At 40.7% G+C, this 26,030-nt stretch overlaps 1 protein-coding gene across 14 annotated transcripts; it reads right to left on the reverse strand.

The window, feature by feature from the left end:
• Nucleotides 1–80: 80 nt before the first annotated feature.
• cnot1 (CCR4-NOT transcription complex, subunit 1) lies at nt 81–24,066 on the reverse strand. 14 transcript variants are annotated; one of them, XM_071505891.1, is made up of 49 exons: nt 23,926–24,066; nt 22,002–22,296; nt 21,772–21,879; nt 19,533–19,631; nt 19,133–19,201; nt 18,895–18,949; nt 18,373–18,576; nt 18,125–18,293; nt 17,559–17,685; nt 17,157–17,267; nt 16,729–16,899; nt 16,509–16,636; nt 16,014–16,254; nt 15,723–15,842; nt 15,265–15,387; nt 14,071–14,222; nt 13,724–13,874; nt 13,244–13,445; nt 12,674–12,799; nt 12,028–12,152; nt 11,572–11,858; nt 11,409–11,487; nt 11,018–11,263; nt 10,742–10,882; nt 10,460–10,639; nt 10,032–10,148; nt 9,816–9,926; nt 9,559–9,636; nt 9,121–9,298; nt 8,415–8,569; nt 7,940–8,236; nt 7,668–7,808; nt 6,786–6,890; nt 6,502–6,621; nt 6,183–6,377; nt 5,939–6,081; nt 5,702–5,810; nt 5,313–5,482; nt 4,687–4,918; nt 4,348–4,596; nt 3,495–3,658; nt 3,209–3,326; nt 2,967–3,068; nt 2,334–2,507; nt 1,974–2,123; nt 1,690–1,870; nt 1,403–1,535; nt 1,154–1,288; nt 81–1,011 (listed from the first exon to the last, which is right to left on the reverse strand). In XM_071505891.1, the coding sequence occupies exons 2-49, from the start codon at nt 22,101–22,103 to the stop codon at nt 933–935; spliced, it is 7,152 nt and encodes a 2,383-aa protein (XP_071361992.1). In that variant the 5' UTR covers nt 22,104–22,296; nt 23,926–24,066; the 3' UTR covers nt 81–932. The 14 variants fall into 14 exon arrangements, with proteins under 14 accessions (XP_071361992.1, XP_071362036.1, XP_071361934.1 ...); XM_071505935.1 differs by lacking the exon at nt 23,926–24,066 and having other exon boundaries at nt 8,415–8,548; nt 13,232–13,445; nt 19,533–19,625; nt 22,002–22,237; XM_071505833.1 differs by lacking the exon at nt 23,926–24,066 and having other exon boundaries at nt 11,018–11,272; nt 12,659–12,799; nt 13,232–13,445; nt 19,533–19,625; nt 22,002–22,237.
• Between the last annotated feature and the right edge of the window lie 1,964 nt (nt 24,067–26,030).

A 26,030-nucleotide genomic window follows, 5' to 3' on the forward strand; every position in this document is an offset into this window, starting at 1 on the left:
ACATAATGCAGTGAATATTTTATATGTATTATATTAGCACCATCATTTTACTTTTGTAGCCCTAAAAGAACACGGATGCGTTGCAGTTTGAATGCTTTATTTACTGTATGTATGCATACTGCAGTTAAGTAGCAAGAACTAAAGGCAAACTAGAAAGGACTACAAAATACAACACATGGACCAATACATTTACAAAACATTCAAAATGTTACAAAATGGGCTGTATTGGTCCTTTCTATTGTTGTTCTTCAATTTGGATCTTTGTACAAATTGTCAAGATACGATGTCACCATCACTTTGCACAATTTTACAAGTGCCAGGGAGAGACGTCCAGAGCCAGTTTCAAATGGACAAACCATCAGCAAACCGTCTCCACCAACACACCGACACACCAGGAGCAGACCACCCACCCCACCTGGCAGACTAAACTACACCTTCCTTTCCCACTCAGGGATAAAAAGGAATCAAATGAAAATAGCAGGCAGCTTCTTTTCTTCAATCATCTATCATTCAGCCTCTGAAATCAAAACAAAAAGGTCTGAAAAAAGGATTTGTGTGGAGAGAAGCAAACCAAGGACTTTGGTAGTGAGTGAAAATATGTTTAGATGTCTTTCCATGTCAGGATACATTTTATTTGACATGTGAATTGTTCTCCACTTATTTACTCTCCCGTTCTCCCTTTTTTCAATATTTACATCAAAGCATCAAAAAAAGTATATTAAACAGCATGTCCCAACCCATTCTCTCGTCTCAATTCAGCCCCAAAGGGATAAACAAAAATCTAATCTTTAGATCCGTGAGCAGTAGTCCTTTGATCCACATTTCAAATGACTGTGGTTGCCAGTTTATCCAGTGCCAACGTGTGTGTGGTGGGGGAGTGGGTCAAGGCCGCGGCATCTCTCCCAAGGGCTATGAGCTGGCTGGTACACAGGCTAGCTGGCACCGGTGCCTTCCATCACCTGCTGGGCCTGCTTCTGTCCCATGCAGCACTGGGCTACAGACTGGAACAGCCTGAGGACAGAGGGGAGAGGTAAGACGTTAACTTCAGCAGAACAGCTCGAAGGTGAGGCTGACATTATTTCATCTCTATTATAAATCAACATTCTCCCTAAAACAGCAATGCAAAGTACAACGAGTCAAACAGGGAACCTACTTTTCAATCTCAGGGGCACAGTGCACAAAGTCGTGGCTCCAGAACTTGAAGGCAGGGTTCTTGATCAGCTCGATGAAGGTGATGAGGAGACCCCATGGGTGAGGCCTGTTCACTATCAGCCTCTCCAGCAGAACCCTGGAGGTGAGGGGGAGATGGAAGGACAACGCTTTAATTAGCAGCACTTGTACTTAACTTCAACTTGGTGATGGCTGGATGTAGTCCTTCTGAAATAAAGTAACTCAGACTCACCTGGTGATCTGCTCCTGGATGGCCTCGGTGTTTGCTTCAGCAAACAAATAGAGCATAGTGCAGCTGAAGTAGTGAGTGTGGCTGTTGGGGTAGCGCAGCTGATTGGCGATCGCATTCAAGAACAGGTAGCGTCCTGAGAAGACATAACAGCAGAAACCTGATCAGAATTCTCTACTTTTTGTTTATTGCAGAAATCTTAAAATCTGGTTCTGGGTTACAAAATAAACCTACCCCAAAAAGCTTTGAACTGCTCATCTATCATTTGATGAAGACTGATATACCCTTACCCTCAGTGTCCAGGTCCACAGCCAGGTTCTGGAAGATGTCCATGTGTGCAGAGTGAGTGATCGTGCTCATGGAAGGTGTGCTGCCCTTGTTGTGGATGTGAGCAATAGCCTGTGTGCCTACATACAACACTAGAGCATTGATCAGCTGGATGTTGTAGCGATTTCCTGGCTCATTAGACACCTGGGAGACATAAAGAAGAAAAATTTAACAAACACATTAACTGTAATTATATTAATACTGCTAGAAACAATAACAACTTCATATAGATGGACACTGGTCCTACCTGCAGGTTGCTGCGCAGTTCAGAAAGGAAAGTGACCGGTGATCGGGTCTTCAGATACGAGTCCAGATCCTTCTTGAATTGGGAAGGCATCACACCTGTGAAGTTGGTGAGGATGCGGGGAGCAATGTTGATCTCACTCAGCATGTCCACCTGCAGAGAGGTGGGGGGGTGGTAAAGGACAGATGTATTAGATCATTTGTTAGTCTGGTAATCAATATTCAAACAAGCCAAAAGAAACCGGACTCCTCTAGATTTGAAATAACCATCACGCTTACCAAACAGCTGATCTACACTGTTAGATAGATAGATAGATAGATAGATAGATAGATAGATAGATAGATAGATAGATAGAGACTCTACCTTGAGATTGGGTGTGAAAGGGTCAGGAAGCCTCATGTTGCGTGGGAAGGCACTGAGGATGAGGTTGCGCAGCTGGATGCAGTTGGGTGGGATCACATCACAGAAACCATAATGGTAGTCACACAGGAACTCTGGGAAGTCATGCAGCAGGACCAGAAGAACTCGCAGTGTGCCCTGAAACAGCCAATTAAAAAAAAAAAAAGGACAGCATAGATTAGTTTCAGGTTTTGTAATCACAACATTTACTATTTAATAGAAAACATCTTCACATTAAACAAAAAAACTGACACTATGCTGAAAACGCTGCAAAAGCTGTAATACTCGCTACCAAAATAAATGGCAAGACAATCAGCTAAGATACAGATGCAGACAAAGAATAAGCCTCTCAGACACAGTCAATTTGAGTCAATTATCAACCACGTGTCATGATATTGGCACTGGTCTATGAATGTAGCACAAACGAAATTGCAATTGCAGTATATTGTCTGTATTTTGGACCACTTGACTGTGTTCGTTACAACCCCATGCTCCAGTACAAGGTTAATCAAACAACACATGACAGAAACATGCTTTCACTGTAGTCAAATTGGTTTGATACACGTGACTGTTACTAAGGGGAAAAGGAGAAAGCACCTTGTAGAGGATTTGCATAGGTTTGTTGAGCTCTACATTCCTCAAGAAAGGGGCCAGGTACTTAAAGAGATCAATCAGCAACTGTGCGTACATGGGCCAACCCTGGAAGACAAAATTAGTCAATTAGATCAAAATTCAAAAACAGTGAAGATGGGAAAAGCAGAAAGATCTGTCTATGAATACTGAAGGTAAGCTTTTAAAAGTATGTGAAAATCAGACAGTCATGTCTTGTTCTTGCGTACCTTCTGCTGCGGTGTGTGTGCTAGCATCCTGGCAATGAAGATACGATGGGAGATGAGTTCCAGCCAGGCATACACAAAGCCGGGTGCTTTGGTGGGTCTCAGGATGTGGAAGGTATTGCTGCAGATGAAAGAAAAAGTGAATACAAAGTACAAAAACTTTCAAAATATGTTCATCTTAAGGAGAATATGAGCACTAGCCATGCATTTTCATTTTGACATACAAACTGAATAGTTCCTCGGCACAAGGTAACCCTTCAGATGTGGTTGATGAAAGTGGATGTCTTACCAGAAGGCGGTGAGAGTCTGAAAGTTGATGGTCTCGAGGACATGTTCAGGGGCATTGAGCTCCAACAGCAGCATGATGAAAATGCGGTGGTAGGGTAGCTGTTGGAATTCTGTCTGACGGACATCATGGTCCTGGATCAACACCCCAACTACAATACCCAGCACCTAGAGGCAGAATGTAGAACGTAATCACAATCAAGTACAAAGTCCAATTTGTGCCTTTGAAGTGAGAAAGACTGGTTCTTCAACCTAGGTTTTAACCAGCTGTTTATAGTGCTGTCAAGACATAAGTAAAGTCTACATGACACATCTCTCATGTTTGCTGAATTCTTAGTAACCACACCAGTTTAAGCACAATATTGCCCTTCAGTTTATACTTTTAACTGTTGTGCAACTGATAAACAGGTATAATATGTTATCATCATAGTCCTTAAAGGCAAGTATTGCCAATCTGCAGCCATTTTAGCAACACCCCAGGGCAGTTATTTTTTAAGATCTAAATAAATGGGGAGAGGGCCACCGCAGCACTTTCAATGGTCACCAGGAAATAAAAACTGCACGTATAGGATCAGTCAAATCTGATTTAAAAAAAACAAAAACATTTAAAAAGTCTGGTAGCTTTACCCCAAATAAATGTCTAAAATGTTTTTTCCCTACAGGTTATACTTCTACTATGCATGTGCATGGCTGATAATGTTGTTGATAAACAGATGACAGGTTTTTTGGTGGGAGGGTCGTTGTGTGTGTAATACACAGCCATTTTTGGTGTTAAGATTTTTCTATTCAGGATTCTAGAAGTGATTTGTCTCCTGCCTTATAATGTCTCTGGTATTATATATGTCATGTTGCTGTACCTTGTTGAGGAGGTTGATTTTTGTCACTGTGTTGGTGGCCTCTCCAGAGTGTTTGACCAGCAGGGCTATGAGCCTAACAAAGGCATCCAGGTTGTGGTAACACTTGGCTCTGATGATGGCTGCACTGGCTGCTGGGTTGTGCTGCTGCTCAGCCTGTGCCCGATAGCTTATCTCCACACACATTTCTGTGCACAGCCGGAAGAACCTTGTGATCAGGTCATCTGTCTTCAAGATGCCTTGCTGGTGCATCTACAGAGAGAAAGAGGGGAGACATGAGGTAAACATGGAAAAAGCCTTGGTTTTTGAGCAGTTTTACTTAACTGATAAGTGATCGTTTACCTGGCCAACAAAGGCAGAGAAAGCTTTGGTGCTATCCCTGCCAGCAGCAGCTGAGTGGTACAGGTTCACCCACTCCCTCAAGAGGTACTCTGCCTTCTCCCTCAGGCCTGGGGGATCATCATATTCTGAAGCCTGTGAAATCCCAGAGTGCATCATAAAGTTGGGTCCACCGTGGGCCCGGTCAATCATGGCTTCGTAGTTGGAGCGAACAACATCCATAAGCTGGGGAAGACTGGGGTTGAGGAGGAAAAGAACACAGATTCGGTTTTAAAACATCAATGAATGCAACAATTAAAAGGGTCTATGAACATGCACTACTAAGTCTTGAGCAAAATTAAAAATAGCAGAAAATCTACAATGAACTGGTTAATACTATGTGGATTAGAGTCAGTGGGACCCAGTAAATATAGTAAAATGTTTACTATGTGGACTTAGAAATCCACAAAACTAAGCAGAGAGGGTCAGTGTTGCAGATAATCACAATAGGGTGTCGGCACCTTACACTGAGACCCCTAACTGTTCCTGCCACCAATGTAACCATATTCTGGAACAGAAACTTGTGGTCCTTAGATACAACAAATGAAATACATTAATGTTTAACATTAAACATTGTAATAGTTCTTTACCCTTCAGGTGCGTTGGCTCTGGAGTGTGCACAGGTCCTCATTAAAGTCTCAATTGTGTGAAAGAGATCAGCTTCTGTGACATGGCTGACACTGCGTTCATCCACCAGCAGCAGTTTTACCAACTGCATGGCAAATGCAACTGCCATGTAGTGCAATCCATTTTCCATTGACTGGAAGAAAACAAAAACTGACATTAGCCACTAATGGCACTTCAAGCTTTACATGGCCAGACACATAAATGAGCAACTGAATCACAAATCTCATCAAAGTGCAGAATTGACAACAAATCTTATGCACTGATAATTTTTTGTATTACAATTCCAAGCCCAAAAACATAATAAAGTATTATCCGATGTTTACTATTGACCGTTTAAGTGTGTACTATGTACCTGTGCCAGGTGCAAGTCATACTGCTGCATGTTTACGAGATGGTTCCTGATCAGAAGCTCCACTGCCTCTACATTGTATTTGTACTCATCACGGCATTCAATCAGACACCTGTGATCACAAACAGCACGCAAATTAGACACATAAATTAATAATTACAAAATATCCCATTTATGGAACCTCCTTATGTCATGCACCACAGGGAATAACAATTTGAAATCAAATGTGTCCTGATTCACCTGGTGATCTGCTTATTACACCACTGTGGTCCATAGGCACGTCCATCCTGCAGAGCTTTGAGCACCAGCAGGTGGCACTCTCTGTAGCGAAGCAGCAAGTCAGCATCAGCCCCACTAGTAGCATCTAGAAGACCTTCCACAGCCTGAGAAAAAGAGAAACCAATTTAGTAAAGCACACGGTAACACAAATGAATCCTTCGCGTTGCTTCTCTCACTATTTCAGCTATGAAAGTAACGCTCCTACCTTCTGAAGGAGGCCAAGTGCAGCGATGCCATCCCTGGAGTTCCTGGCCAAAGCCACAGTTTCCAGCAGGCTGCGTAAGGCCTGAGTTAGGGGGTTCATAGCAAGGGCTGGAGGGATGGCATGAAGATGTTGCTCCAAGTCTGCCATGCACTTATCATAGATCTGAGCCACATCATCTGTAGCCCATGCCTGTTGCTGTAATAGAAATATAGAGATTGAATTAAGTTGTGTGGGTTTAAAATGCCAATACCCATCCGTGAGCCAAATTTCTTGACACTGACACAAGAGTCACTTAGTTAAAGTGTGTTAAAACACTCACCTTCATGGGCTGAGCCAAGAAGCCAGTGGGCTGTGAGAGATCATTACTGGGTAAGAAACCTGGAACGTTCCTGGCAAACTCCTCATATACAGCTAGTTGCTTAGGGTCCACTCCTCCCACCTACAACACAGACATGCATTTTGTCTGTTAACAGAAATGTATCCACAGTAACCGAGTAATGAGAAATTCTGTCTTATTTTAAGCTGCAGCTAGTGTGAGATAAATCAAAATTGATTGGCATCGTTTCCTGATATTTGCATGACTGGATGTTAAAGTGATCTTACCTTAAGTCTGATCTGCTCAGGCATACGTTCAGCTTGGTAAGTCAGAACCACGGGATCACAATAACGCCGTCCCTCTTGGCGTGCATGCTTTCTCAGCTCAAATTCCTACAAGAGTTGAGACCTTGTTAATACATTTGGCACTTTTCTGTCAAAGTATAATTAAAATATTTATGTGATTGAATAACAAGATGAGAATGAAAATTATATAATTTATGCTTGTGAGACCCTCATCGAGCCTACAAAAGCAGTTTCCTTCTGAACTAGACGTTTGCCAGTATTGTCTTTAGTCATGGTGACCCCATCAAGATCAACATGCACAGCACTGTTCAAAGTAGTGTTGTCACAACACTGAAATTATAACTTTATTTGTATTATTAATTATAACACTACCTACAATAATACAAAATACTGCCATATTTCGCTTTGTGCATTTGCTTCATCAACAAGCTGTGGATGGTCAGCAAGAGCACTTGTATTTATGCCTCATTTTATTGCTTTCATGCAATAAAAGTGGAACCAGAACACTGTACAGACATACTGCACCACTGTCACTAATCAGCACAACTCAGGAAATAATTTTATTAAAACACTGTCATTCTTAATGTATTGGTATTTGTAGAATGGGGTATAGTGCAGTTTTTTTTTTTTTTTAAATCAGCAGGGTATTGTAATACCTTTCTAGTATCAGTATATCATGCATTACTATTCTGAAGTTGGTGTAAAAGCTTTATCCATCTTGCAATTATTGTGATCTAATGTTGAGAATGAAAATGGCTTAATTTCTTTTTACACATTTCAAGCTATGGTGACACTGGCCACAGCTGACATATAATCAGAAATGCATTCATATTTCAAGCTGTTGTGCTAGTCTTTAAGTCTCACCGTGGCTAGTCTCTTGTCCATTTCAGGGCCAGCCTTCTCCACTGCTGTTTTCTGAATGAAGCAACAAGCCAATTCACAGTTGTCTTGAGCAATCCGTGCAGCAGCCTCTTCCATCATTTCCCTTTGCTGGGGGGTTGGTGCCTGGTAGAATAAACAACTTAAGTTATAGAAGAAGCAGGAATGATACAAGCTATCAAACAGAAGGGAGGATGGGTGTGTAGGAAATGAAAGTTCTCTCTATATCTAAGCTTTTACATAGGTGTTCCGCTTACCCTAAGTGCAGCAGCAAAGCTGTTCTTAAGGTTGGTGGCAATGCTCATGAGCAGGGGCTCACGGCAGGTGATCATGGCCATGCCAGCAGTCAGGTTTCTCATCATATGGTGGGCAGCGACACGCATGCGGGACTCCTCTGAATCCAGGGCAAAGTCCTTCCTAATGATCTGCTCGCAGGTTGTCATGGCAATTTTGATAGAGCGATCAACCACAGGATGCACTAGCTCCTGGACAGCTCGCTCTACTGATTGCCGCACACACTGCTTCAACTGAGGATGGGCCTGTAGCAATGGGATCTGAAGAGAAAAGATGGAGGAGGCATGAGAATGACAAAAGTCAATAAGAGAATTACAATCAAAATGATAAAAGAAGATAGATTTCAACAAGAGGTGCAAGAGGAGGTGTGTGTGTCTGAATTGGTGCACTGACTTCATTAACATCTGTGTCAGTGGTTTGCAGGTATTTAATACTTACGTTGACATTTATATTGATGTGTGGAGCCAGGCCTGCCAAGGCATACACATTGATGTCATGATAACTGAACTGTGGAGTGGGGGGCCCCGTGGTTGTGCAAGTGGTGGTGGTGGCAGCTGGAGTTGAGGGAGGAGCTGCAAATGGAACAAAGTCTCCTGTTGGTCACAAAACGCTAATTTGATTAAAATCACAAGAAAAAGCAGCTTGTCCAGACAACATTAACAGAAAGCAAGCAAATAATTAACAAAAACAAACACTAAGCTCTTCACAAACTTCACAAAGCAAAAGAGAGGCCTGATATGACAAAATAGGGGTAGGAAATAAAGCAAAAATTACACATATTTTTAGGATGCTGATATGGGAAATTATCTACCTCATGCTCAAAATCAAATCTAGTGAACATGAGCTTAGGTTTATTCAACTGAGTGAAGTAGTTTTGGAGGGTTAATGGTTCATTTCTTCAATCATTTGGGAGGGGAGAGTCATTATTGCAGTTCTGTTTACACAAAATGTTTCTAAAAGTGCTTCTAAACCACTGCTTAAAAGGTAAATGGTATCCACTGCTATTGGTTAGTTGATACTGAACAGAACTGACTGCCCTTGTCGATGGTAGAGTTAAGGCACATAACTTAAATACTTCAACACTTCAGACGTAGTTGTAGGTTAAGAGGAAAATCCAAAAAATGAACAAATATGGAGCATCCACCTGTGGTAGACACTGGTAGCATCTCCTCTGGGGGCTTTGCCTCTTTCTTTGGTGCGGAGAGCTGCTCCTCCAGGCTCTTTAGCTTCTCCTTGTCCTTCAGCAGGTTTCCTGGCTTCAGATCATTTATGTCCAAGGACAAGTTCTTGCACAGAACTTCAATCTCAAACTTTAAGTTCAGCTGTAATAAACAAGAGAACAATGTGAGCAATAGTTTCTCACCTGTCTACTGACAAATTTTTTTTGAATTTGTTTAGCTTTGTACAATAATAATTTCAGTTAAACTGGATTTTATTGCAGTTATTGGTAAATATATCATAGCCACATGTGACAATATGTGGGTTTAGACCTATTTCAGCTTAAGATTCAACGGACTGCACTTACACTCTGGTCCAAGCGCTTCTTGGGTTTAAATGGCTACCAAGAGGAGTATTCTATTACCTTGAGGTCATGTTCCTGATGGAGCTCAGCAAGGACATTCATGATGGCCATGGTCCAGGGGTTCTGGGGTCTGAAAACCTACAATATCAAAGACAAACATCAGTTTAAAACACTACAAAGAATCCAATGAACATCAAATGATGAAATCAGATAAGTTTTGAAAAAATATATATATATATATATATTTTTGTTTGAAGTAAATATGTAATATTTTATATGGGTAGTGGTCTAAGGTAATGCAATCGCATCTTGCTCACCATGCTCCGTAAACTGGACTCCAAAACTTTGGCCACAAAGGGAACCACATAAAGTAGCTCCTGTTGTCCTTTCACATAGGCTTCCAGTAGCAGAGACTTGACTTCCAGATCCTGGGAAAAGTAGTAAAAATCAATTTAAACCATCTCAAGAAGTTGACAGAAGCCCCATCCAATAATCATACAGATCCAAACAACAAACTTGTCACAAATTCTTACTGTATAGAGGATAGGCTTGTTTTTGGCCAGTGTAATCATGCCCAACCAGTGGCCCAGATTCTTCAGCAGGGAGCGATCAGAGAAATTTGCAGCTGCCTTGTCCGAGGTCAAGAGGACCTGTTTAAAAAAAACACAAGGGAAATGTCAGTATTTCACAAATTATGACTTGTCAACAGTACTGCAAATGTGGTACGTAGGAGCAAAAAACTTCTTTGTCTAGCATGATAATGTGATGCCTAGTTGATGTGGAAAAACAGCTGTGCAATGAGAGACTCGAGTGTGAAATGGCAAAAAAAAAAAAAAAAAAAGCCTATGGCCTCACATGCTTGGAATCAAGCAATGTTGGATGTCCCATGTGTGAAAAGGACTACTGAGAGATATTTTACATCAAGAAAATATTCTTAACATCTTATCACCCATTATTTTACCTTGATATTTCGGTAAGTCTCATTGAGGACCATCTTGACAAACTCAGGGTTCTTGAGAGTGTCCAGAAAATTGGAGTACAGACTGTGAAAGTTGGGCTCAATGCTGACACGCTTCATCACCAGGTACTGAGACACCCAGGGCATAAACTCCTCCTTCACTGTCTCTTTCAACTCTTCAACCTGGGAGAAGCAAACACGGTTAAGAAAAAAAAATCTCACTATTACTACTACTAAACTATTATGGTTCTTGAGATACAGTAATCTAAATCAGTGTTCTTTTACCTTCTGTGTCATGTTGGACTGAGAAAGGTTGTTGAAGATAAAAGCAATCTTCTCCTGGACATTCTCTGGAGGCTCTACAATCCTTTCTGTTTGGTCAGTGGCCACCAACAGGGTGTCAATGTTGGTAGTGTTTATGGAGGGCTGCAAGTAGGAGCAAGGATAATTACACTTCTGAAAACTGTGTCTAAACACTATATTTTTCATGCAGAAAAACATAAAGCAGTTGCAAAGCACTGACGACAAACATTTGGGTGTTCGGTCTTCTGTCAAACTCACAGGCACATCCTTCTTGAAGCCACTGGATGTTGGTCTTGTAATTGTGGTGGTCTTGGCTGCTGTGGTTGTAGTCGTGGTGGTGGTGACAAGGGTGCTGGGCTGACCAGGCTGTGGGGCTTTGGGGCCACCAGGTTGCTGTGACTGGGCCTGGGCTTGAACTTGTGCCAGTGCTAGACTGCCAGGTGTGGTGATGGAGCCTTGCATCTTCACCGGAGGGTCCCGTGACTGTTGGCCATACTCGATATACTGCACGCACAGGATATTGAAAGGTGCAGAGCGAGAGATTTAATTTATCTGTATGGGGCAAGCCTTTTCTGTAGTCAGAGCTGGGACAAACTAAGACTTAAAGAATGGTGAACAAAAATAAAATAAATTAAGGAAACCTGATTACCTCTTGTAAATGATGGGGGAACTGTAAGAAGTGTGCAATTGAAGCGAGGTGTTGACAATACTGAGGGTAGTCCTTTAGTCTAGAAAAATAATATATATTAGCTTGACACAAGATGATTGTTGACATATTAGTACTCATTTTACAACAGAAAACATATTAATACCTGTTTTTGAACCTATCAAGGGCGGCAATTCCAAAATAATACATTTTAGATCCGTAGGGTTTTCTTAAGGCTTCAAGAACATATCGGAGGGCCAAGCCCAGGGCCATGTATGTGACAAGACCCTTCTCAATAATGCCACCAAAAAGGCAGGCAGTGATGTGCAGCTCCTTGTCTGGGTACTGGGGGAAGAACCGGTATTCCTCAAACAAGTTCCGAAGCATGCAATTGAACACCTCTCGCTCCCGCTTGATGGTAGAATCCTTGAACCTCTGCAGCATCTCCAGTACCTAGGCAATATTGCAGTTGGAAATGAGTGAATCTGAAGAGCAGCAACATTATTTGGAGTATGGATGAGTTGAACTCAAAGTGGCCAATAATTCCTTCAAAGTATGCACAAGCTTGTCTTAGGTTAGTTTGTACTATGGCAAGAAACAAATTAATAAGATTGCTACATACTTCATCCACAGACATAGTCGGGTGAGGTGGGTGGTTGTAGATGCGCTGGAAGTAACTGTTTGCTTCATCGTCTATCTCCTTACTAAAGTGCTGGTTTGCCTCTGGCCACACCTGAGAAAGGTCAGCTGGGAGAAGAGAAGTAAATGACATTTAGTTTTAGATTTAGTTGAATGTTGTAATCCAAAACTGGTGCAGCATGGGCCAAGTAATTCACACATTAATGATAATAATTAAGCAGTCAAGTGTTACATCAGGCACCAAAAAGGTTTCCAACTGATCAAGTCAAGTTAGACCTCTTTTTGATGCTTAAAAAGTAGACAAATGACACTAAAGTGGGGCCGTCAGCATAAGCAGACAAGGAATGGAAGACTGATCTGTATTTCCTCTATGATAAACAGATTTTATAAGTTATATAGTTATAAGTTAAGTCATCTAAATGTGTCCAAGATGTTGAGATTCAGTCTTTTAAAAGCTCTTGGTACGGACTTGAAAACCATATTGGTGTAGCACACAAAGGTGCACTAGAAATAAATTGACAATTATGACAATAATCATAATCACTGTAGAGGAAATACAGTGCAGAGCAGCGCAGGGCGGGGCTCTCAGTCACACCACTACCACCACCACTTACAGGCCTTCATCTTACTCTGCTGAAAGGTTGGTGGATTCAGGCCTGGTGTGCTCATCTTCCTGGTGCCAAAAGGGTCGGTGCTTACTGTTGGCATTCCTAGACTCGAGCCAATACCAGAGCCAATGCCTGAGCCCAAAGGACCTAGACATAAAACAACACTTCAATCATTTCAATCAACACCCACTTCACTGTCTGAACTACTACCCTTTGTACTCTGAACTTGGGACCATTTAATACACACAAGTACTGAGTGATCCTGCAGGACGTTGTGCCAAATTTGTTAGCCTTACAAAATGTTTTCCTGAACGCTTTTGACTGGATTTCTCATGATACAATCTTATAAAGTTACAGATCTGAACCTGAGCTATGCCATAGTTTGCTTAAGCTTAACGTTTACATAATAGTTATATCAATATTCAATGTAACTACTAATTCAGTGTAACTAGCTGTTCCAGTCTCATTTCTCACTGAAATGACAGAAGAATGATTCAAATGGCTATAGTGCAGTATAAAATACAGATAAAGAATGAACATATGTTTGTCTAAAAAGAAGATAATCAAACAGCATAGTACCAGAGTCCATACCAGGGAGCTGCGAGGACAGGCTGCCAATGCCCCCAAATGGTGTGCTCGGGTTGGGGTTGGACAGTGGTGGGAAGGCCTTGGCTGGGGACTGGGGATTACTAAAAGCTGAACTCAGGGAGGTTGGGAAACCCTGCATGCTCTGAGTGTGGGAGGTGGCTGTGCCCCCCAAGTTCAAGGAACCCATGCCAGACAGAGGGTCCATCTAGAGAAGGGCAAGAGAGAGAGAGAGAGAGATTAAGATAATTAGGCAGGGAGAATCACCAGTACAAACTTCAGGATGTTTAAGGAACATATTCATGACGTTCACTGATATGTTAAAAAGCAAAAATATGACAACCAGACAAAGCTATCACAAACATTTGTTATATCTGAAGTTTTTTAAGCAAGTTGGGACTACAGATCAGTTTTGTTGACGCCAATTTTTAACACTAAAAAGGTGTTTGCATGCAGAGGCATGATATGGCTTTCACATGAAGATACCTGTACAGGTGAGATGGCATCTAGGCTGCTGGTGCTGGGGGCACGTCCCTTTGGCATTACCCCTGGTGGTGGCTGCCGGGCTTTATTCATTACATTGCTGCAGTTAGCAACCATGGTCAGGATAGTCTCAGACAACTCCTGGGACACGCTCCTAAGGATGAAGTAAAAGAATCTTGAGTTGAAACAGGGGGAGAGGGGCAAACCTGTGCAGAATAGTGAGAATGGTGTCTATCTCAGCAGTCATTTACAAACTCCTCAGGCTCTATTGTTTTTAAAAGGTCTTATATGGTCAAAACACCATGAAATTCACCAGGGAGTTAGGGAAATTAAGCAAAATCGTTTCTCACCCAGCACAGGACTGGAGGCAGGCCAGCATGGTGGCTAAGGTCTCTGGTGGCAGCTGGGCGCTTTTGGGCTGGTCCTTGTCTGGGGCCAGACCCCCCATAATGGATGGACAGCGCCTTTTCAGGAATGTCACACAGGCCTGGATAAAAGGTTCCTGACACACACAAACACAAAATTGTTGTAAAATACCTATGTTCTTAGGGTAATGTGTTCAAAATACAATGAGCTGAATAAGTAAACCAACATGCTTATTGATTTTTGAGAACAAATGCACTTAACCCTCTGTGACCCATATCAAGACTTTTCCGTTTTTGCATTCCTTTGTGTTTATCCTTATTAAATTACACAGATTAAGAATTGGCACAAAATCAGCTAGATATGTCACTCAATCAAGACTTCTGTACACTATTATAAGGGATGGTAGCAGAAGCCTAGAAAAAAAGACAGACCTTAAATTTTACTTATTTTATAGATAAAAGCACTGCAAACCATAACAATGAAAGAAAATATCATAAGAGGAAGTTGGACATGTGTTCACAGTAATATAACACCATTTGCACTGAACACCAGCACAAATTCCTTGTATGTGAAAATATTCTTTGGCAATAAAACTGATTCTGATTATGGGTTATGTCCACCTTTGCACAGTATTGGGTGTTTATTCTTCTCAAAAAATCAGCTCCAAACTCTTTGCTGCAATAAATATCTGACTGGCCATGTCTTCCTATCTTTTCTGTCACTACAGTAAACTTAGACCAACGTCCCTTTACTCTGCAGAATAATACAGTATTGCTTACATTTGGTTTGGGTATAAAAGCAACTAAAAGCCAAGCCTCTAAGTCACAAACTGATTGGCTGTGACGGCACCCATTGAAGCCGATTCAGAAACATAACTATCAAAGATGGCTGATGAATATCGATCGATATACATGCTGATGGAATATCCAGTGCACCAGGTAAACAGTAAGACTATCCAAATCTTTTCTAAATTTAAATATTAGTTTATCGACTAATACAAAAGACTCACGTGGGCAAACAGGGGCTTGTTGGAAAGCACTGATTCTATGGTTTAATGTGAAAATGGCATGTCTCTAGCTCAACCATTGTGGAGTAATGACACACTAAACACAACAAGATATTTGCGAATGTATACACTCCTGTGGGCTTTAGAGGGTTAAATCAATTTAAAGACATACCCCATGCTCTCTGATTTTGTCAGTCAGCCATTTATCAAGTTTGAGGTATTCACGGCGAGAGGCAAGTGCAGCAAGGTCAATTACAAAGGCAAATGGAGTACCATTCAGCAGCATCGATAGAGACTGGAGAAAAGAAAACTTATGTAAGTATGGAGCATCATGAAAAATATGCTTAAAGATAGAACAAATTCAATATCCCACCTTTATTACTAATTATTACTAACAGTAAGAATAAGAACTATCTCTGAATCTCACATAATCTGTCATTTGTACACTTTTCTCTTCACAGGATAAATAATGTCCCTATTACCTCTAAGTTGTGTTTTATAATGAAATGAAAGAAAAGATGGAAGAACAAATTTAGTGCAACAGTCCTGTGTGCTTCAACACTATTGCCTAATTATTCTGCTTTATCTTGAAGTGGTCTTCGTGTCAATGATTAGTCTGTTCTGACAAACCTTCAAGTCCTGGGCCACATCCAGGATGCGAGACAGCTTAGCTTGGTCATACTGCTCTCCTCTCATGTACCACTCAGCCATAGAATGCATTATTAGCTGACGGATGGAGGGAGACTGTCCCTGCAAGAAGAACCATCAGGTTTTTATGAGTATATAAAGCAAAAACACATGCCTTTCTGAGCAAATAAACAAGTCAACAAATACCCAAAGTACAAAAGAAAAACACAAAAAATATGATCTCTTAACTTGAAATCAACAAAGATTAATGATATGATCGATTCCAACACTAACCTGTCCATGCCAGGCGTAGTGCAGGATAATGGCAGAGTTGGGGTGGTTGCCCAGAAAGATGGGCATTAGGGTAGAGATGAGCTCATGGCGCAGTGTGTGCCATGAGGTGGAGATCTGCAGTAATGCCAGCACCAACATGTCTGGGCAGTGCTTGATTGGGAAGCTAAACAGCTGCTTCACCTGCTCATACTGACCCACCTCAGACAGCCTTAGTAGGCTCTCCACCAGGTCCAGACTTTTCCTGTAAAGAGTAAGTAACACTCAGTCAAGCACACTGTACCAGTAAAAGGTTCATACCAGCAATCTATGTCATTTTAAGTAATGTAACCAATCAAAGACTGAATCACTTTCAGTAGGTGAAACTATGCCTCCACTACAATAGGCTGTGAGAAACCCTGCTCGCTAATGTGGATATTTAATATCACATGACAAAATGTAAAGCAACGTTTCAAATGCGGAGCTGAATGCAGTGCATTCAACCTCTAAGTTCCATACCATGTGGCAATCTCCCGGTTGTCATCTTCTGGTGGGGCCTTAAGAATATCAGTGGCCACATTGTGGCAAGGGTAGTCAGCAAAACAGAACACTTCTGGGCTCATCAGAGAGTGCTGAATGAATGACAGCTGAAAAAAAGAAAAAGCAATTAGACATTTAAAAGATACAATTAAACACTTGTGATCACATCATCCTGCTGAAACAGATATTGGTCAGTTACCTGTCCCTCTGCGTGCTTCCATGGCCGATAGATGAGATCGACAGGGAACACCTCAATGCCCAACCCCCTCTGGATGCCATATACCACTATTTGCAGGCCTTTACTGTCCCGGATTATAAAGCCTGGGTGATCCAGTTCGTATGTCACCTCTTTGAAGTTCAAGTTGGGATTCTAGTGTTCAGACAAAAGAACAAAAGTGAAACCTCAGTCACTTTGAAAACAATCTAGTACAAAAACCACAACATTCAGTATCAGGTTTATAAGACTATTGTATGTATTAACATGTGTCCTGATGCAGAATTTGAGAAAATGGGATCCCACAGTGATACTATAAAATACCAGTGTTAAGGTGTAGTCTGTGACAGTATGTGGAAAATAAAACCAACACATATGGCTAACTATTTGTGATAAACTGACATTTCACTTACCACTTCTTTGACAACATCGATGAGAACCTCAACATTCCATGTGTGTGCCTGCGAGCCATCATTCTTATCCTTACCGTCACTCCAGATACCACTGCCTGGAGCGGAGATGGACTGTAAGAGAAAGCACAAAGGCAGAGAACATTTAAGCTTTGATGTACCAAAATGTTGAACCCAGTTCAATCACTAAATATAAAAATTATTGAATCAAATAACAGTAATACTGACACGTTAGTGCTCTCATAATACAGATTAATTAACCACCTCTTCAGCTCTGATAAGCTTTGTAGTCTCTCTTAGGTCAATGCTATGATTTCAAAGCCTGCACATTTACTAAAGAGACTTAAAACTTCTGGCAGCCCATGGCCCTTCCACCAAATAAGAAATTTGAATTAAGCAACTCACCTGTAATGGGATGCCATCAGTTAGGCCAGAATGGGTACGAGCCATCATGCCCAGGACCCTGGCTACCTGGCTGGCTGTCACCTCTCTCACCCCATACTGGAGGATTATGTTTCTGCACTCATCCACACTGGAGACACAAATGGAACAAACAGGTCAGTGTTGAACATGAGCCATCCTCTTTAACTTTCGCATATCAAAATCACCCAAGCATTATACTAGTGATAGAACAGTCAACAACAAAATCTGGGTGCATAGCTCTAAGTTTTTGTACAACCTCTATTGTTGCATAACATGTTAGTAAAAAATGTAATGTTTGTGATGTCACATGTTCAGATTTGTGAAATTGCAAATTGTATCAGGCGAACAAAACGGTGTCTGAGATCTGTATTCAGTGTCTCAGTCATGTACAATTCCTGCAGTAGCACCTTGGCAGCCAAATGTTGCCTCACTCTGCATTCACTGGCATTACATTTAATGATTTGTAGCTGGGGGAGCGTTAAAAACATTTAATTTGAATGTGTTAATTGTGGATGGATGTGTTGTGGAGAATTTTGACATAAATTCACCTAGCACAGAAGCCATAGCCAACTTCTTGCATGAATTCTGCAAGAGAACTCTCCATCATGGTCTTAGCTAACTCCCCCGAGTCTGGTAGGATCCTGTCCATGAGAATGTCCCGTTTTTCAGGGTACAGCAGTGGTGCGAGCACCACAGGGCAGCGCTCCTGGGGGAAATCTGAAATGACACAGAATCAAATAAACAAATGTAGCACAGCAACACTGGAAAACAGATGATGTGTGTTGATCCACCATACCTCGGCAAAGTGTCTTGAGGAAGGCGTCAATCTGCTCTTGCCCTACCCCACTGGCTCCCTTCTGGCCAAACAGTAGATGGGAGAGCAGTAGGTGCAAGACCTCTATTGCAATGTCTTGGAAGCCACCTTCCTGGTTTCCTCCGAGATCAGCGTCAACGTATGACCGCAGGAGGTCTGGAAGTTTCTGCTTGATGAACTGCGCAGCTGCGAAACAGTCAAAAACAACTAGTTGAGACAACAGACTTGCTTTGCTGCAATTTTCTATGTTGATGATCCCTTATCAAAAACAGTTTTGTTGTTCCCTGCACTGCTATTGATTAAGTGACGTGGCGATTAAACAACAACTTCAGATCATCAAAATCAAACTACAAAAAAAGGCTTGGATGTTTTTGCCAACTTAGTCTTTTACCTTCAGAAAAGTCATTACTGGAAAAGATTTACTGGCAATGTGGAAATTGTTTTGATAACTCAGACTATGTTTGAAACAGGTTTAAATAATTCAGGCTCCAGAGAACTACTTACCAAAACCACGAAGGTCTGTGTTGCTGGAGTTGAGCAAAGCAAGGCCAAATATCACCTGGGAAATGCATGAATAAATTAAAAATACATTATTAAGTAACTTCTATGTTTCCCCATTTCAGGGACTCTTTCAAAATGTGACTGATGAAAGATGACAGTATTTCTTAGGTGCCAAATGTGAACCATGGAATTATATGACCCTGGCCCCCTTAGTTTTGTAATTAATGATGCCCAGGCTTACCTCTTGGACCTTGCTGAGCTTAAGAACTTTACTCAATTGAGTGAATAAGTGGGTCGATGGCTTCAAACTCTGAAAGACAATTTAAAAATCATGAGCTGTAAATCCTTCTTCCTTCTTATTCATTCACACCTGCAGTGTTTGTATATACATGATTTCTGAGTTGATGTCTGTTAGTTTCAGACTGACACAAGAACTAAAAGCTAGTGCAATTCTTTTAGATTCAGAAATTAATAAAAACAAATTTCTGATTCAGCTAATTGTAACATATGAATGTATTCAAAACAGTTATGCTTGCCTTCAGCAGTAAGTCTTCACGAAACTAAAAATTACACTTAATTATTCTATCAGTATGGGTTGACATACAGTGAAACTACCACACTGACAACACCGAAATTCTTACCTTCTGGTAGTGCAGGGGATTGTCAATGGCGTAACAGAGAGTAGAGATAAAATTTGGCTTTGATATCAGCGACACACACTCCTGGATCAGAAACTGTGTCTTGGGCAAGTTGAAAAGCAAAACATACCGAGGAGAAAAAGAGAGCAAAGAGAAAACAGGCAGGTGAAGAGCAAAATAAGACAAATGTCTCTAACAAAAATCAATGTAAAAAATTGTGCAGTAATTCACGTCAACCCAATCATGAAAATTCTACCACGAGCATAATGGGGATAAAAATACTGTTAATGTACTGTAAATCAAAGAATCTGCCAATTTAAATAAAGTTTTCCATCAAAGTCCTTCTGAGATGTACGCACAAACGGGGGCAGAAAACACATAAACATAGAGAGCTAATGATATGAGGACATGAGAAGTTATTTAGGGAAACCGTGCCAAATGTAAAGGCAATGGGTGCAAAATGATCAATATCTTACGTGGCAAATGCTTTCAGTGCAGGGAAAATAGTTGTTGACACCCAGTGATTTATAAGCACAGTCACTCTATAGCACAAATTGCAAAGATTTCAAATGTTGCTGAATAGACAGACAGGGTCCCATTTTTTTAAACTAGTACACTAACACTGCTAATTTTGTGTACACTGTACACTAAAATTGAATGAGAGCACTTCTTCATCAAGTTGGGCCATAAAGTGGCCCCTCAAAACTAGTTCTAAAGATGCTGTCTAGCCACGTTGGGAATGTGTTTATAGTTGCTCCAAGCAGACAGACTGGAAGGTAGAGTGACAAGCCAGCCGCCACAGAAAGGGGGGGTAACGCCATCATTTAAAAACGGGGTTTAACAATGCTCATTTTGCTCAGTCCCTTCTGGAAGATAACGAATAGAAAAAGGAGAGCTAGAGAGAGAAGTATGACACCTGCCTCATTCCTGCCCAGCTGGCATATCATGACATGAAGTGAGTAGAGGTGAAGAAAATTGTTGTGCATACACCCTCTACCCGATGACAGGAAGGTGAGGGTCAGAGGGGCTTCTACTGCTATCCTACTATCCAAAATTCTGTTCAGACAGACTATAAATTCTACTTAAACAACAACCACCAAACCAAAAAAATAAGTGTCTCAGTACTAATGTTATTCATGTTTGTTTATTCAGGGCCTGACACAGTTTCAGGATAAGGGCTAGGTTAAATATCAAATAATGATAAATTCAGTTTGTTCAAGATGCAACACAAAGAGATTTTGTTCTTGTGAAAATTTTATAATACTCATTTAATGAACATTTAAGATCGATGTTTATTTGTTGTTTCAATGGCTTAGATAAAACCAGACCAGTTGTACTAGTGTCATCCTCTTTCTCAAGTGAAACTGTCAAATTTGTGAAAAAAGGAGATGTGAAACTACCACAGTGTGTAAAAGCATGAATTAGCTCTATAAATATTTCAAGTGTTAAAAGACTAACGTTTGTTATCCATTTTATTCCAGGACTACAATAATGCCAAAATGTTACAATACAAATCTGTTTTTTTCTTAATATTCATCTAGTTTAAAAACAGACCTCAGTGGGAAATAAGACCATTTTATACATTTTAGATCTCTTCACTAATGCTATATTGTTAATATTAATGGAACTTATTACATAAGCACTACACTTTATGTAATGGTTCGTAGAATTCTAAAACTCATACTTTTTCCCCTTTGATATGTAACTCAGTACCAGTAGAGATCAGTAACTTCGCATCACTTGAAATAATTCATTTATTGGTGCTGCATGGGTTAGCCAATTTTCCCATGATATTTCTCATTGGAAAACCATGTTTTATGATGGCTAGTGCTGTCTGCTGTCTATCAACATTTAGCATGTGTTAAAAAAAAAAAGGTTTGTGGGAATGAGAGTGTCATACATTTATTTCTAAAAAGTAGTTATACTTTTCCAGTAAGCAATGCTTAAATGTTTTTTATATACACACACAAACACCTGGTTGTGTGCACATCCACAAACAGTTGATGGGAATTTAATTTAATGTAAATGAATTTCAGAGAGCAGATCAACTTTAGTAATTTGGTTGCTCATGATTTAAAAGCAAGTGTTAAGAAACTGAATAACAAATGCTGGCCCTGAAACACCTTTTTCCCTGCTTTAAAAAAAAACAAAAACCAAACAATATTAGCTTTTGCAGCAACACTACTATTATTACTACTACGGCTTAGAAAAAAATATCAATGTGTTTCTAATCAAAAATTACCTGGTGAAAGTCCTTGCCACTGCTTTTACCATCGCCACTGAAATCCACATGGGAGAAGAGACAGCGTAGTAGATGCCTGTCTGCCTCAGGACCGTGACGATTTACAATCTGTGAGGGGACACGGAAAACATCAATACATGTGGACACATGGAGATATTTCCAGACATGTTTCACTGATTAACCTTAACTCTGTAACAGAAAAGACACTTGATGTCTTTGATACCACTTACATGCTGTATTTCTTGCTGGCTGGCTCGGTAGTTTTTCTTTGTTAAATTGTCCACCAGATAGCTGATTTGAGACAAAGCCAGCGAGAGCGAGTCAAGATTCATTGCTGGTTGGGGCGGAAGCAGGCGGCCGAGCACGGCGCAAAATCACCATTATTCCCCTTTAGTCACTTCAGTGATAGGTTACTTCTGCTCCCCCCCCCCAAAAGGTGTGAAAAATATCGGCTTCCAAATGGGTTTTCCGATCAGTGGCTCCCGGTGCTAGGTGAGTCCTTCAGTTTAAAATCAAGTTCAGCATCTGTGAGGAAAGGACAAAAGTTTTAAGTTATTTTTTTACTACACATATTAAACATTTTGCAATACAAACAAATAAAGACAGCAGAGAAAGAGAAAGATAGAAAATGTGGAATTCCTCTGTAAAAAGCACTAAACTTAAAATGCTGTGGTCTCACTTTTATGCAGGGCAATATTTACCATCCACTAACAACACAAATATTGTGACAGGCTTTGAGGCCTACGTGCATGGCAGACCCGAGGTGCAGTGAAACATATTTTCAAGTCTGCTGCTCTAACATTTCTCTATTAACTCGGACCGTATGAGTTAAAGCTTAGCATCTGAGTATGCTATCTTCATGGAGGTATTGTAGTTATATAAACTGTTCGGGCCAGTAGTCTGTACTAGGCCTCGACTGTACCCGAATATCTGGCAAACAGACCCAAAGCTAGTTAAGTTGCTCACTGTCCTAACCAACCGCTCTGCTTACAATAGCGTAATTATTACCGCTGTTTTATCAATCAATACAACAGTGAATAGCATTAAAAGCAGTTCACTAGAAATTTCTAATGCTTTATTGAACTGAACTTAAACTCACCCGCTGAGACAAAGAGCAAGCTAATAGAAGTTAGCATATCTTGACAGTTAAGTATTCGCAACCTAACTACATGTAACTGCGCGTTAAGCGAAGTCATAATTGTAACCAGACATCGACATAATATGCAGCTAAGTTAGTTAATTGATTTAAAACAAACATCACATTTAAGTGACCATACTCTTGTGGCAAGTGGGGCGAACTAGCTAACTACTTAAGCTAACATCACCATGACACTGGTAAACACTTCCTAGGCTTAAGTTTAAGTTAATGTTAGCCAACATGTTTACTGGGTAATAAGGCTATCGTTAACGTTAACCGTTAAATTCGTAATCGTTGGCTATGGCATACTTGAGGCCTTTGCTCTATTTTAACATAACTACTAATCGGTATAACTTGTCCATGGTCTATAGCTAACGTTAACCTCTGATAAATCTTACCAACTCCCTGTAGGCTACGAGCTAATGCTATCAAATTAGCATTTACGTGTAGCTAACATCAGCAACACGAGCCTGTTTCAAGCTGCGGTGTATGAATCGGCGCAAACAATTAATTGTGTGTCTTAATACAAATTTAGTAGCAGCATGACTTGCTAACAAGTTATTAAGACTTCGAGACCGTTACACATGCTTTGGCCGTGAGCCTGAAGGCCGCGAGTATTGCGGATGGGCTTTGCGCGATCTTGCCAGCTAACATTAGCATTAACCTTGTTAGCGTTAGCTTATTTCCACGGGCTCCGACTAGTCTATGGATTCGCTAACATTATAGTAGCAAGTGCTATCTTTTAACGACGCGCAAACGTTTCACCGAGCTAATGTTAATATTGTATCCCGCTACATTTTACCTAATGTAATTATAGAAAACCACACCGCCTGAGAAATGCGGTTAAATTAAGGAATTGTTACTTTCTTGACGTGACCAATATGACAGCTGCTCTTCAGGAAATACACGTACCCCTCGCTGGTGGCTAACGGCCATCCTCCGTGTAAATATCGCCGCCTATGTGTTAAATCAAAAAAATCTCGACGGTTGTTTACGAAATATATCAGAAATCTCACCGTGCTTCCAATGAAGTAATTCAGATGTTCATCCCTTTTTGTTTCTCACAGCAAACTTGACGGAATAGTAGGGTCGCTGTGCCTCCAGTACTGTTTGATTTTTCAAAATAAAATGGCGACTGTCACCGCCGCGGCGCGCTCACGGTACGAGACGGGTGCGTGAGCTTATCCGCGCGACACTAACGTAAAGTGCTCGCCGGTAAAAAAAAAAAAAATAATAATAATAATAATAATAATAATAATAAAAAACAAAAACACACCTGGAGCCTCAAAACAACACGGGGGCTTTTTCTATAAGAAACCAACTAGACGGGAGAATGCGGGCGCATGCGTATGAACATTCTGGAGACGGGAAGGAAGACAGTGAGGTGTTGAAGCCAGATTGTGGAGATTAAATATGAGATGCGTCACTATGCATTTAATGAGACACTTAATATCTTACTGTACTTGTGGATCCGATTTATAATAAACATTCAAACCAACGCGGTATTGTGCTTGTGTCAGTGAGCCATAACTAGTCCAATCAATTGTGAAAGCCTTTGTCCAATCAAGTTCCATGCCATTTATTCATTCAGGTATTTTATTGCTTGTGAATGAAGTAAAGCGAAAGTGTCGGACTGAAAAATTAACGTATTTTTTAATAATTCTGCAAATGTTTCCTGACTAAAAGTGTACTAAAACACATTTCGAGTTTAAACAGTTGAAATGTGTGTACATCCATCTGTCTTGTATTTAGAGCTGGAGCAGCTGGACTTTGACAGAAATGTCAGTCAAATGTTTGATAAACCCCACAGACAGAGAAGTTGTCAGATCAGCTTACCAATTAAATATTGAAACTGTTATCACATCAAAGCCTATATTTTCTGTGAGAGATGAGACTGATGAATGATGTGATATAATATTTTTTATCTGTTGTGCCAAAAATGTGGCATGTGCAGCAATTTAAAAAATGCCTCACTTTCTGTTTTACTCCTGACTGACATTAGAGTGAATGGTCAATGGACTGCATTTATATACAGTTTCTCTAGTTTTAGGGGCCACTAAAAGCACTTACACTACGAGTCCCATTCTGCACTGCGCAGCTCTATCACACACACTCATACACCGATGGCACAACTGAGGAAAGTTGGGGTTCAGTATTTTGCCCAAAGTAAATTCAACCGGGATCGAGCCATCGGCCTTCTGATTAGTGGACAACCTGCTCGACCTCCTGTCCACAGCCCCATGGGGCAGTTGGATGGTACTCTGTCCGCTTTGAAGGACATAGTTCAAATTCTGTGAGTCACCGAGCTTTGGTGGTCACATTGTATGAAACAGGACGAATTTCCCTGCGCTCTGAGGGAAAAAATGATGTGTGAGGAGTGAAATTGTTTGGCCACGAGGACAAGTTGAACAGAATCTTTAAAAGCAGTTTAGAGAGCATTTCCAGCAGTTCCACTCTGACCTCCAGCCATAGACACCCTTTATAAACTAAACTAAACCAGGGATGCTGCAGTTGTATGCTATGTGCCCAAACTATTAGTCCTCAGGGTGCCCAACACTGCCATTAAATACTAACATAAACTGCAACCTAAGCCTGATCCAAAAAAATAGATAGATAGATAGATAGATAGATAAATAGATAGATAGATAGATAGATAGATAGATGACTTTATTCATCCCCAAAGGGAAATTAGGTTGTTACAGCAGTCCGGTGTATGAGAATACAAAAATACAATAGAATACTGAGGTAGACAGAATAGAAATAAAAATACAGAATGGCTAGATATAAATACCATAAATAAAAATGTACTATGAATATGCATATGTAAATAGAAAGTGCAAAAAGGAGGATACAAATATTGTATGAATATGATATATAATATCAATAGGGTTAGTATTTGGAGTGTTGTGATGATTTAGAGTGCAAAGGGAAAAACTTTATTTATCTGAGCGGGCAATTACAGGTGGGGAGCGAATCATGTATAATGCTGAGGATGGGGAATCTAGGACCATCCCTGCAGGATCAAAGCATGATAACATTGCAACAAAGGTCCTTCAGTGTAGTTCCCATTTTATTTCCCTCTTCACTTCCTAGTCCGGTGGGTGGCGGTAGTACACAGGTC

The sequence above is a fragment of the Trachinotus anak genome, unplaced genomic scaffold, assembly GCF_046630095.1.
Source record: "Trachinotus anak isolate AG129_WGS33_773 ecotype Australia unplaced genomic scaffold, CSIRO_AGI_Tana_v1 ptg000002l, whole genome shotgun sequence".
NCBI lineage: Eukaryota > Metazoa > Chordata > Actinopteri > Carangiformes > Carangidae > Trachinotus > Trachinotus anak.